The sequence below is a fragment of the Neofelis nebulosa genome, chromosome 9, assembly GCF_028018385.1.
Source record: "Neofelis nebulosa isolate mNeoNeb1 chromosome 9, mNeoNeb1.pri, whole genome shotgun sequence".
NCBI classification, from domain to species: Eukaryota; Metazoa; Chordata; class Mammalia; order Carnivora; family Felidae; genus Neofelis; species Neofelis nebulosa.
Genome location: NC_080790.1, coordinates 79983527 through 79997206, shown reverse-complemented (window position 1 = coordinate 79997206; position 13680 = coordinate 79983527). Strand labels below are relative to the sequence as shown.

The 13680-nt window shown below is 35.5% G+C and overlaps 1 protein-coding gene across 9 annotated transcripts in view; it reads left to right on the top strand.

The window, feature by feature from the left end:
* Positions 1-13680, top strand: part of TSGA10 (testis specific 10) — a 149732-nt gene that overhangs the window by 50119 nt on the left and 85933 nt on the right. For 8 of the 9 annotated variants that reach the window (XM_058684381.1, XM_058684386.1, XM_058684382.1 and 5 more), the window contains 4 exons: positions 3098-3213; positions 6031-6185; positions 10447-10502; positions 12061-12229. In XM_058684381.1, coding sequence (XP_058540364.1) covers positions 3098-3213; positions 6031-6185; positions 10447-10502; positions 12061-12229 — 496 coding nt within the window. The remainder of the gene's footprint in view (positions 1-3097; positions 3214-6030; positions 6186-10446; positions 10503-12060; positions 12230-13680) is intronic. The other variant, XM_058684385.1, reaches the window with a different exon arrangement.

Here is a 13680-nt window from a genome sequence, read left to right as displayed (position 1 = left end):
TCCCAAGAAAGACTTTTAATTGTTACTGTTATCCTGTGCCTAGTAATGGTTGACAAGCTGATTTTGTCTAGTTTGACCTTTCCACTAATAGTGTAGCTCTCATTAGCTTTACGTGGAGGATCTTAGTTCTCATACTTGTGTTGCGGACATTTCTGTCCTCATACTCTGTTTCTGATTTAAAACATAAGACCTTAGGCTAGTGAGACAGGGAAATCCCAACCACATATAATATAACATTAGTTCATAGTCTTACTGCTCTGATTTCTCTTACAAAATAAATTTTGCTATACATTTAAAGAGATGCTCATTTTATTCAGTATGTCTAAGTGTTTTGTGTTGAGGGAACTTTCAGATTATCTAGTTTCCATATTGCCAGAAATTATAGTCTGTTTGTTTGTTTATTGACTATGTACTTCTTGAGGATAAAGCCAGTGCCCACCTACTTCACCCTAGCTTCCTAAATGTTTGTGGAATGAAATTCTGTTCATTAAAAATTTATTAGTAATAGTTAAAAACCAAAATGAACCTAAATGTCTAATAATAGAGGAGTACTTAAATAAATGATTGTATTTACTTAGAAGGAAATGGCTATTGCTCATATAATACTTTTCATCCTTAAAAGGGTGATTTGGTTTCCTTTGCAGTGCAGAAGTTTTATATCTTGATGAGGTCCCAATAGTTCATTTTTGCTTTTAATTCCCTTGCCTTTGGAGATGTGTCAAGTAAGAAATTGCTGCGTCTGAGGTCAAAGAGGTTTTTTCCTGCTTTCTCCTCTAGGGTTTTAATGGTTTCCTGTCTCACATTCAGGTCCTTTATCAATTTTGAGTTTGTTTTTGTGAATGGTGTAAAAAAGTGGTCTAGTTTCATTCTTCTGCATGTTGCTGTCCAGTTCTCCCAGCACCATTTTTTAAAGACTGTCTTTTTCCATTGGATACTCTTTCCTGCTTTGTCAAAGATTAGTTGGCCATACATTTGTGGGTCCAATTCTGGAGTCTGTATTCTATTCATTGGTCTTTGTGTCTGTTTTTGTGCCAATACCATACTGTCTTGATGATTACAGCTTTGTAAGAGCTAAAGCTCTTGTAGAGCTTTGTAGAGGCTAAAGTCTGGAACTGTGATGCCTCCCTCTTTGATTTTCTTCTTCAATATTACATTGGCTATTCCAGATCTTTTGTGGTTCCATGCAAATTTTAGGATTGCTTGTTCTAGCTTGGAGAAGAATGCTGGTGCAATTTTGATTGGGATTGCATTGAATGTGTAGATTGCTTTGGGTAGTATTGACATTTTAACAATATTTATTCTTTCAATCCATGAGCATGGAATGTTTTTCCATTTCTTTGTATCTTCTTCAATTTCCTTCATATAAACTTTCTATAGTTTTCAGCATACAGATCTTTTACATCTTTGATTAGGTTTATTCCTAAGTATTTTATGATTCTTGGTGCAATTGTGAATGGGATCAGTTTCTTCATTTCTCTTTCTGTTGCTTCATTATTTGTGTATAAAAATGTAACCGATTTCTGTACAAAGGCAACCAATGGAATGGGAAAAGATATTTGCAAATGACATATCGGATAAAGGGCTAGTATCCAAAATCTATAAAGAACTCACCAAACTCCATGCCCAAAAAACAAATAATCCAGTGAAGAAATGGGCAGAAGACATGAATAGACATTTTTCTAAAGAAGACATCCAGATGACCAACAGACACATGAAAAGATGCTCAACGTCACTCCTCATCAGGGAAATACAAATCAAAACCACACTGAGGGGCGCCTGGGTGGCGCAGTCGGTTAAGCGTCCGACTTCAGCCAGGTCACGATCTCGCGGTCCGTGAGTTCGAGCCCCGCGTCAGGCTCTGGGCTGATGGCTCGGAGCCTGGAGCCTGTTTCCGATTCTGTGTCTCCCTCTCTCTCTGCCCCTCCCCCGTTCATGCTCTGTCTCTCTCTGTCCCAAAAATAAATAAAAAATGTTGAAAAAAAAAAAAAAAAAAAAAAAAAAAAAAAAAAACCACACTGAGATATCACCTCACACCAGTCAGAGTGGCTAAAATGAACAAATCAGGAGACTACAGATGCTGGCGAGGATGTGGAGAAACGGGCACCCTCTTGCACTGTTGGTGGGAATGCAAACTGGTGCAGCTGCTCTAGAAAACAGTGTGGAAGTTCCTCAAAAAATTAAAAATAGATCTACCCTATGACCCAGCAATAGCACTGCTAGGAATTTACCCAAGGGATACAGGAGTGCTGATGCATAGGGGCACTTGTACCCCAATGTTTATAGCAGCACTTTCAACAATAGCCAAATTATGGAAAGAGCCTAAATGTCCCATCAACTGATGAATGGATAAAGAAGATGTGGTTTATATATACAACGGAATATTACTTGGCAATGAGAAAGAATGAAATCATGCCATTTGCAACAACATGGATGGAACTGGAAGATATTATGCTAAGTGAAATAAGTCAGGCAGAGAAAGACAGATACCATATGTTTTCACTCATGTGGATCCTGAGACACTTAACAGAAGACAAAGGGGGAGTAGAAAGGGGGAGAAAAAAAAAGTTACAGGGAGGGAGGTAAACCATAAGGGACTTAAAAACTGAGAATAAACTGAGGGTTTATGGAGGTGTGGGAGAAAGGGGAAAGTGGGTGATGGGCATTGAGGAGGGCACCTGTTGGGATGAGCACTGGGTGTTGTATGGAAACCAATTTGAGAATAAATTATATTTAATATAAAAAATAAAAGAAAAAGGTGATTTGGAAGGCTGTGTTATAGGACTGAAAAATATTAAAGACTAAGTGTAAGTGAAAAAACTCAGGATTTAATTTTGAATTTATAGTATGGTAACTTTAAATATACACTGTAAAAAATACTGAAAAGTGAACACCAAAATGCTAATAGTAGCTTTCTATGGAGTGGTGGATTTGAGGGTCTCTTTTTCTCCAAACTTCCTACAATGTAGTATTATAAAGAAAATGCTAAAATGAAAAAAATGTGTATTATTGTGCTTACCAGTTTTTAGATTTAAATACACTAAAAAGTTGATAAAGCATAAAAATTTCAGAATTAGTTTTATTATTAAAACGTTTACAGACTTTTATATGAAAACACAGAAAAAGATCTTTCTGATACTCAGCGACATCTTGCTAAGAAAAAATATGAACTACAGCTTACTCAGGAGAAAATTATGTGCTTGGATGAAAAAATTGGTGAGTTTTTTCCCTAATATATATATATATATATATATATTTTTTTTTTTTGAAGTCTGATAGAAAATATGTTTTCTTCTTTTCAGTTATAACATAGAGAAACTTGGAAATAGGCCCATAAATTAAAAGTTTATGAATCAAAAATAGTGAAAATGGGGTTTTTTTGATAGTAAAAATTTTTCCTTATATTTAGGACCACAAATACTTACTTAGACAGGGCATCATAGTTTTGAATGAAGGAATAGCTAAACAAAGCAGTGACACTTTGTAAATTTATGATGAACGCTTATAAATTTACAACTCATACCATTGTGGCTTGTCCATAGCTATTATAATGAAACATGGTACCTATCTGTGTATTACTTTTGGTGGAAAGCATACATATGTTTATTTGGCTATATCTGTTTTATCACTTGGGTTCAGAGAAAATTGTTTTTATAAAGTGACCTATTTATGTTTCTTACCAGGATCTCTATGGTCATAACTTAGTCTACTTATAACTGTAAAGTAAAATTTTGGTTAAGACTATAAAAAAGCCCATTTAAAAACGGGAATATATTGTTTTTTGAGAGAGAGAGAGATAGAAGAGAGAGCACACCAGTGGAGAAGAGGGGGAGAGGGAGAGAGAATCTTAAGCAGGCTCCACACCCAGCATGGAGCCCTGTGTGGGGCTTGATCCCATGACCTGAGCCAAAATCAAGAGTCAGATGCTTAATCAACTTAGCCACCCAGGCACCCCAAAATGGGCAATTTATTTAAAAAAATTTTTTAATGTTTATTATTTATTTTTGAGAGACAGAGTGCAAGCAGGGGAGGGACAGAGAGAGAGGGAGACACAGGATCCGAAGCAGGCACTAGGCTCTGAGCTATCAGCACAGAGTCCAACATGGGATTTGAACTCACAGACTGTGAGATCATGAACTGAGCCAAAGTTGGATGCTTAACTGATTGAGCCACCCAGGTGCCCAGGTGCCCCATAAATGGGCAATATTTTTAAGTTCCTATTTTGTAGTTCAAAAATGCCTGGCATAAACCATTAGATTAGTGGAGGTGCTTTTTATTGAGATAGGAAATATTACAACAGAACTATAAAAAAGAAATACTAAAGAACTCATTTTTGGATATTTTAAGTCTAAGTAAGAATGTAAGGTAAGCAGTTAAATAGATAAGTTTTTATCTCAGAAGATAAATCTAAAAGATATACATTTGGGGCACATCAGTATATAAATGATATTTTAAAACCATGAAATTGCCTAGGGAAAATATAGAGAATGAGGCGAAGAGGATCCAGGACTGAGTAAGAAGAAGCCAAAGAAGTAGGAAGAAAACCCAGAAGTGAGTGTTATTTTGGGAGGCAAGAGAGCAAAATATTTTTACAAGGAGAGCATGATCAATTGTCAGATATGTTTGAGAAGCAAAATAAGATGAAGATGAAAAATTATTGATTGGATTTGGCACATTGCAGGTTTTTGTCACATTGACAAAAAAGTGTGAATGGACTATTGGATGGGGAAGATGGAGTAGGTTGAGGAATAATTGGGAAATGAAGAAGTAGGGACAGGAGAGAATAGAAGTCTTTTAAAGCTTACCTATTAACAGAAGCAGAAAAATGGCATGGTAGCTTGAGCAGGATGTGAAATTGAGATTTTTTTTTTTAAAGCTAGGAGATACTAGAGCTATTTTAGAGTTTTTAAATTTATTTATTTAATGCCAGTGGGAATGGACTCAAATATCTGAACACCCAAAACATGCGTTTTGCCTTAATGACAGTGCTCTCTGGAAAAGGGACATGATGTATTCTCAAGTACTATATAGATCATCCTCTTAGTATATGGTGCTACCTCTCCTAGCACTGCACTGGACGTCTGTTGGAAGGATTTACATAGAGGTCTAGCAGAACTTCCCTTGTAGAGCTCTCGACAGTGGTTTTCAAACTTGGTGTGTGTTAGAATCACCTGGAGTGCTAATAAACATCACTGGAGCTAGGCTCTTTGAAGCAAGATATGGCCAAGGCTTTTGTATCTTAACTAATTTCCTCAAGTGCTTCTCAAACTTTGTTAGGCATTAAAGTCATTTGGGAAGGGTACTTGTTAAAACATAAATTGCTCTGCCCACTCAGAGTTTCTCATTCAGTGGGTCTGGTGTGGGACCCAAGAATTTATATTTGACAAGTTCCCAGATGATGCCAATGGTGCTGGATGAGAACCCACAACTTGAAAACCATTATTTTATACCATTCAGTCAGGTCTTCAACATTGACATTGGTTTGCTGGTGTTATCACAAATCGAATCAGACTTCCTGTGATGTTTTTTTCCCTAGGAATTTTTATAACCCTGCTTTAGAAAAATCAGAATATCAGGAGACATTTGATTCTGAAAATGACCTAATTAATTATTTATTAAGATCTTGTAGTTACCAACTTACATGCAACAGTGATTCTAGGCTAGAGGGAGGGGAAATTAGAGGGAGAAAAGTCACAGTTTGTTTTAATATTCCACTCATTTTGCCCATTCACCCTCTCCTCCCCTACCACACATGTAAATCTACATTGAAAACTTGTGATATAGAGCTTTCCTTTGCTGTTCTAATTTAAATGTGTTAATTGTGCTTTTACATTTATGTGTCGTTTGGAATTTCATGATTCATCTTAGTTTTTAATCACTAACAACAAAAGCCATTTTTTATTTGGGATACAGTACTTATTTGCAGCCATTGAACATAATACAGGAGAACTTACTTTGAAAAGTATTTCAATTTGCTTGAGTTGGAAAAAAATTATCTTGATTAAAACAATGCCTTTATGATTACATATTTAGATAATTTTACCAGGCAAAGTATTGCCCAGAGAGAAGAAATCAGCATTCTTGGTGCAACCCTCAACGATCTGGTTAAAGAAAAGGAATGCCTACAAGCATGTTTGGATAAAAAATCTGAGAACATTGCATCCCTTGGAGAGAGTTTGGCAATGAAAGTATGTTCTGAGAACTGTGGTTTAAAAGAAATGTTTGGACTTGAGTCTGAATAAAATAATAGGATTTTCTCAAATTTTTTCCTAGAGAGCTGAAACTATAAAATCTGATTTAAAAATTTTTCCAGATACTCTTAGGAACTTCGTGTTCAAATCCACTAACGAATATTTTTAAATTGATTTTCTCTCATTAATTGTGATTAACACTCATTACAACAACTATTTCAAGTATCAAAATGTGAAGCATGGTAATAAAGCAGTAAAACTGATTTCTTTGTAAAAGAACACCAGAACTTATATTTTCAGGTAGCCATCTTAGGAAGCAGTAAACATTAAGAACATTAAAACCGCCTTTGTAATTGTGCTCAAAACTAGGAGCACATTTTTACATCATCCTCAGCCTTTGAGGATAGATTATATGTAGCTGGTGAATAAAACTGGATGATAATCTCCATCCCACATTTTTTGTTGTTTAAACAATAATAGCAAAAGTGTTGCCAAAAAGGCAGGGAAATATTAATACCCTTTTCTATTTCATAAACCAGTTCTGAAGATAATTCCTAAACTGTTTTCCACAGATGGTTTAAGCAAAGGCAGCATGATTGGAATAAGGTCTTTTCCCTCTCTAAGGGATCAAATTCATCCATCCATCCATCCATCCATCCATCCATCCATCCATCCAACAAACACTTATTGACATGTTCCAGGTATAATGTTAGAAACTGAGGGTGAGTGGTCATGACTTCCAAAAGCCTATAATATGATTGGGAGAAAGATAAATTAAGATGTTATCATGATGGAGTGCGCTAAGTGCCATAGTGATGTGTGTACAATGTGCCATTAGAGTTAGGCATAAACACACCTAATTCACCCTGGGGACTGGATTGGGGAGAAGGAAGATCTCTAGAGAGACTTCCAGGAAGTGATGGGGCCTGGACTGCCCTGTGATGACTAGGAATAGCCAGGACAAGACTTAGAGAAAGGGAACAATGAGAAAAAGGATGATTCAGACAGACAAAGCAGCTTCAATGAAAGCCCAGTGGCTTTCATAAGAGAATTTAGGAAAGGTCAGTATGGGAGCAAGGCTGGGGGGTAAAAGTTGAGATGGGACAGATAAGCAACAAATCATAGAAATATGTATAATATTGAGTTTAGACTCCATCATCATGGATGTAGAGGATTATTGAAATAATGTAAATGAAATGTCACAATTAGATCCTTATTTTGAAACAAATATTCTGTTACTTGTTAGTCCATGTAAAGGATGGATTTATAGGGAAATGAGAATAATGACAAGGACAATAGCTACAAGTAAAATAAGAATTGTATTAGGATAGTAGCAGTATCCATGAGAGAAATAGAGTTTTAAGGAAGATTGATGAGATGTACTTTCTGACTTAGGGACCACATGGATAGTTCCTGTGCATGAAGCAGGAAACAGAAATATAACAGGCTTACAGAGGAAGATTATTGACATGTCTTTGGGACGTAGTTGAAATATTCATAGGCTCTTGGATTTTTCAGTTTGGAGAGTAAGTTGAAGTGAAGTTAATAGATTTGGGAATCATGAGCACAACTGAAATCTTGCTATCCATGGGATAGTAAAGTTAATTTGTTGAAAACACTGACTTATTTTATAGTTATGCCTTAATAATTTAAAATTTTTTAAATGTTTATTTATTTTTGACAGAGAGACAGAGTGTGAGCAGGGGAGGGGCAGAAAGAGAGGGAGACACAGAATCTGAAGTAGGCTCCAGGCTCTGGGCTGTCAGCACAGAGCCTGACATGGGGCTCAAACCCACGACTGTGAGATCATGACCTGAGCTGAAGTTGGATGCTTAACTGACTGAGCCACCTAGGCGCCCCTTAATAATTTTTTAAATTTAATTTTATGGGGGTTTGGGTGGGTGGAGTTTCTTATTGTATTCAGACCAGTTTTTTAATAGTCAACATGATTTTCTTTAAAAACAATTAGAAACAAATTATTTAGAAATTTTTGAATCATTTACCTCTGTTATATCTAATATTTCATATTTCTTCAATTTTGCTAACATGTACTGACATTAATTTTTTCTTCACAAAGAATATTGAGTTGCAAGTCTATTTTCAATATCAGGAACTTCATATAAGATCATGAATATAAACACATCCATCCTCTGAAGGGAAAATAACTTTTAAAACAGTGTTAGACATTCAAAAGAGGAAATGTTCTCTACAGTGATATCTCAGAGCTGAATTTACAAATACCCTTAAGTGAAAAGCAGTAATGTTACAGTCTAATCTGGAGATTACAGAAATAAATTGCTGCGGAGAAAGTCTACATTATAATGAATAAGGGGAAATTTTTTTCTGGTAATCATAGTTTTAAAAGATGTTCTACTACTTGCTACCAATTAAAGTTAGAAAACTCAACAGCAAGTTCACATATTTTTGAATAATAAAATATAGAACTACTTGTGTAACATTTTAGTTTGTTTCTTTTACCATCCTGTTCAGATTGAATTTTTAATAATTAACTTGAGTCTTTATCTCTGGATAAGCATATTGAGGTTGTATGAGGAATATTAAGTTGATAATGATGGGTTAGCTTTCAGCAATTTGAGAAATGGTGGTATTAGGGTCATAGTAAGAGAAAAATAGGCTAATAGGATATATTACTAGATTCTACCCAGTAATTTTGTTGTCCTGGATGCTTTACAATGTTCTCAGAGCATCTTACTTTCAATATGAATTTCTACTGATAAAGAGAAGTCCTATATAGACTTATAAACCATATTTAAAGCTTAACCAAGTAATTGCTTTTAGAAACACTTGACGTTCAATTAGTTTTTCAGAGTTTATTTAGAAATGTATTGTTGTATTTTAAACCTTGTGTAAATATTCCATTTTAAGCAGAATTTCTCTTTTTTTGGCCTGTGCTTTTTAAAGCAGTTTAACTGCTTTACTAATAGCCATTTTAACCATACCCTGATATCCATTACTGCCCAATGTGGACTCTGCACCATTCTACCAGAAAGCAGAATGGGAAAATGGAGCTAAAAATAACCTGGAGAGGAGCACATGAATAAAGGAAGATAACACACACACACACACACACACACACACACACACACACACAACTAACTGTCTCTAAAGAACAGAAACAAGACTTGTTGGGAAATCCAGGTTTAGTTTATCTTGCTACTTGGTTACTAAGGATTTGGAAATTCAAAGGGCAAAATGAAATATAGTTATTTAGTGAAAGAATAACTTCATACTTTTTTTAGATCTAACGTTAGCCCTAAGTATCTGTGTATATAACTATACACAGTCCTATAACTAGTTCAGGATCAATGAGAGTTTTATTTTTAAAATTTTTTTTTTTTTTCAACGTTTATTTTATTTTTTGGGACAGAGAGAGACAGAGCATGAACGGGGGAGGGACAGAGAGAGAGGGAGACACAGAATCGGAAACAGGCTCCAGGCTCTGAGCCATCAGCCCAGAGCCTGACGCGGGGCTCGAACTCACAGACCGTGAGATCGTGACCTGGCTGAAGTCGGACGCTTAACTGACTGCGCCACCCAGGCGCCCCTCAATGAGAGTTTTAAAAGGAGGAGGTGTAGGAGTGGTATTAATGGCATTAAGATCATTTCAGCCTTAACTGACTCCATTAATTCTACTCTCACACACCCTTGAAAAGGGAGAATGTCAGTAGTTTATTTTTTTATACCTTTTCTCTAGGCTTAAGGTTTATCTCTTTATTAGCTCACATCTAAAATTAATAGTACACTTTTACAAGTAATTCAATTGGAACAGCTTTTTGAAGATATTGTCAATGACTAATATAAATAATTTACTTGATCAAAGTTATTATTCCTAAGAACTAAAATTAGTTTCATGTGATCCACATTCCTGGGTTTTATATTCCCAGTATACAACACTCCAATGCCAAAACACTGGTTTGCCAACAAAAACAGGGTGCTTATGGGATCCTTGTGTAGTTGCATGACAACACAAAACAGTTTAACAAAGTATTTGATATACTGATCCCATATTAGTGCACGTAAGTGTAGTCTTTAGTCAACATAATCTTGTTTTTATCCAGCACAAATACTCAGACTGATGTATTAGGGTTTAGTTTTAAAGTATAGAAAAGAAGAATAGAACATAAATGTTTAAAACCAAATGGAAATCAAAAAGAGAGGAGAAATTTTTTTTGTTCATTCAGTTTTAAGAGAAATAGTTTAAAATATTTTTTATTTAATACTTATATTACTTTTCAAGGAAAAGACCATTTCAGGCATGAAGAATATCATTGCTGAGATGGAACAGGCATCAAGGTAAATCATTCAACAAGAATTTGAGATTTATTGGGGACAAAATACTATGTTAGGTACAAAGATAGTAGGAGACAAGGGGGTTAGTGTTATGTATAAAGTGATAACTTTTTTTTTTAAGTTTATTTATTTATTTTGAGAGAGAGAGAGAGAGAGAGAGAGAGAGAGCATGCAAGCAGGGGAGGGACAGAGAGAAAATCCCAAGCAGGCTCTGCATAGACAATGCGTAACCTGATTCAGGGCTCGAACTCATGAACCGTGAGGTCATATAACCTGAGCCAAGATTAAGAGGCAGATGCTTAACCGACTGAGCCACCCAGGCACCTCAGGGGATAACTTTCTAATGTTTGAAAGGAGGCACAAGTCTGTGTACAGAAGTAAAAGAAAATATGGTGTTAGCCAGGTAAAGGAATGGGAAGGGCATTCAAGGTAAAGAGAATAGCAAAGAACCCCTGATCATGTTCAAGAGCCTCTTGAATGACAAGTAGTTGAGTGTGCTGGAACCCAAAGGGTAAGAGAAGTGATGGAAGGAAAGGCTAAATAGACAGAGGCTTGTGGTATAGACAAATGAGTCTTAATGTTATCTTTTGGACAAGAAGAAATCATTAAAGGAAATTAAGGAGATTTTTGTGCTAGATTACTGAGCCAAAGAGATGATGATAGATAGGATGGAGGGATTGGGAGACAGGAGTGATGGGCTTCTTGTGAGGAGGAGAATCTAGGAAAATGCCAGGTTTCTGGCTGGGGATGAATATTCAACATTATGAAAGTATGTGGAAACACACAATTTCCTCTGGATCTGAAGAGCCTTTGAGGCTTTCTTATAGATGTGTCTAATAAGCAGTTAAATATGAGTTTGGAGTGTTAAGGAAGAGGAAGAGGCTGGAAATAAGATTTCAGAATCGTCTGAAGATGGGGCTAGGAGCCATGGCTATGAACAAGATTTTCTTTTTTTTTTAAATATGTATTTTTTAATGTTTACTTCTTTTTGAGAGAGGGAGAGCTAGAGTGCAAGCAGAAGAGGGGCAGGGAGAGAGGGAGACAGAGGATCCAAAGAAGGCTCTGTGCTGACAGCAGAGAACCCATTGCAGGGTGTGAACTCATGAACCGTGAGATCACGACCTGAGTCAAGTTGGACACTCAACTGACCGAACCACCCAGGTGCCCCTGAATAGGATTTTCTGAGATAAGGGTGAGAAGAATCAGGAGGCTAAGGGTTCAGCCCTGAGAACCATTAATTTTTAGGATGGCAGAGGACTGGGAACCTGCAAAGGAGACAAAGCTATAGCAGCCAGAGGTAGAATGAAGGCTTTCTTATACTGGAGTATTAGAAGTTTTGAAATACTTAGCAAATCATTGACTATTATGTATATTTACCATCCTTTTTTAGAGTGAAATATGGGAAACATTGAGAAACTCCAATGGACTGTATTTAAAATTTAAATGTGTTTAAAACATCAAATGTTTTCATGCTAACTGTCCAACTTCTGTCTTATGAGAATTTGTTATTCTGTTTTTGATAAAATGTCTCTTTTTATGTACTATCTGATTTGTGGAATAGACAGTCTACTGAAGCCCTAATTATGTGTGAACAAGACATTTCCAGAATGCGTCGGCAATTGGATGAAACAAATGATGAGCTGGCTCAGATTGCCAGGGAAAGAGATATCTTGGCTCATGAGAATGATACTGTCCAAGAACAATTTTCTAAAGCCAAACAAGAAAACCAGGTATACTTGTTCCTAGAATCTTTCTTCTCCAAGAAAAATTTTTGTTTTATTCTGATTCTCAGTCCTCATTTTATTTTGTAGAAGACCTCAGGCTTTGGAATCAGCCATTTTTTTTTTTTTGCCTTTACTGTGCAGATTATGCCTCATATTTTATAAATGAAATTCTCAAACATGAAGTATTAAAGGAGAGAGTGGTGATATAATAGATTTGTATTAAATCTTAGGAAGTACTTCCTTGCTGAAGGATAAATATTTGAACAAATCAACAAAGGAAGAGAAAAACCTTCAGAAACTTTTAAGAAAGGGGTAGATTTATTTGGTGGACTATTATTCTCTTTAAGGATGAATATATTTTGGTCCTCCTTAGCACTGTGATTCTACTTGGGAAATTTTCTTTTATAATTATTCTCTTTCTAAGACAATATATTTCAGTTTATCCACTCTTTTCATTTCTAATATCAGTATTTTAATTTGAACATTAAAAAACTCTATTTGGAAGCTTTTTTCCCCTCTTAAAATGATTCAGTCTAAATGACTCCCCCACTTGCTGTCACTCTCAGTGTGTTTAGTCTGCATCATAGAAGTCTGTATTTTTAATTGTTAAATATTTTTAATTTACATAATGAACTTTTTAATGTAAGTGGGATAAAACCACACACTACTTTATATCATGGTTTTTCCTACATGATAAGGCCTGGAGTATTTAAGACTCATGAGTTTCAATACCCTGCTTGGCTGTGTGATCATACCATTAAACTTTCCTGAGTCTCAGTTTATGTATGTAAAAATGGAGAGGAAATGAGAACATGCCTAGAAAGTACTCATCGGAGTGTCTAGCACAATCACTGGACAAATATCTTGTTGCTGTTACTTGCTTACTGTGACATCATAAGCACTCCCTTGCTTTGTTAAAACTTCATAAACATTTTTTATAATCAGAATAAATCGGTGTTATAACAATTTACATTTGTTCAAGAGTAGTTTTTTCCTTTGTTTGGGTTATAGGCCCAAAGGTAGAAGTTGGATCCCTTTGTGGACCACAAGTTAAAACCCACATCACAGCAAATTTGGAAAACAGAAACCTTTAAAAAAATCTCATCCGCAATACCACAATTTCTAACAAATTGGTATGAAGTATTTTTAGTGTTTTATCCTGACTTTTTCACTAAATATAGATGGATATTTTCCTCTGTTATTAAAAATTATTCTAAACAATTTCTCATAGGCAGATACATAATGTATGTGGTTATGCCACTGTGTAGATACTTTTACTGCCTTCATTTACTTAACATGCATAGATATTGTCATCATAACAAATAATGCCTTAGTGAACATTGTTTTCATTAATTTCATTCACTAGATTTAGTTTTAAATTAAATCAAAGCTTATGAGGTTTCTTTTTTAAATTAAAAAAAAAAGCCTTTCTAAGTGGACATTTTCAAATGTAGTGA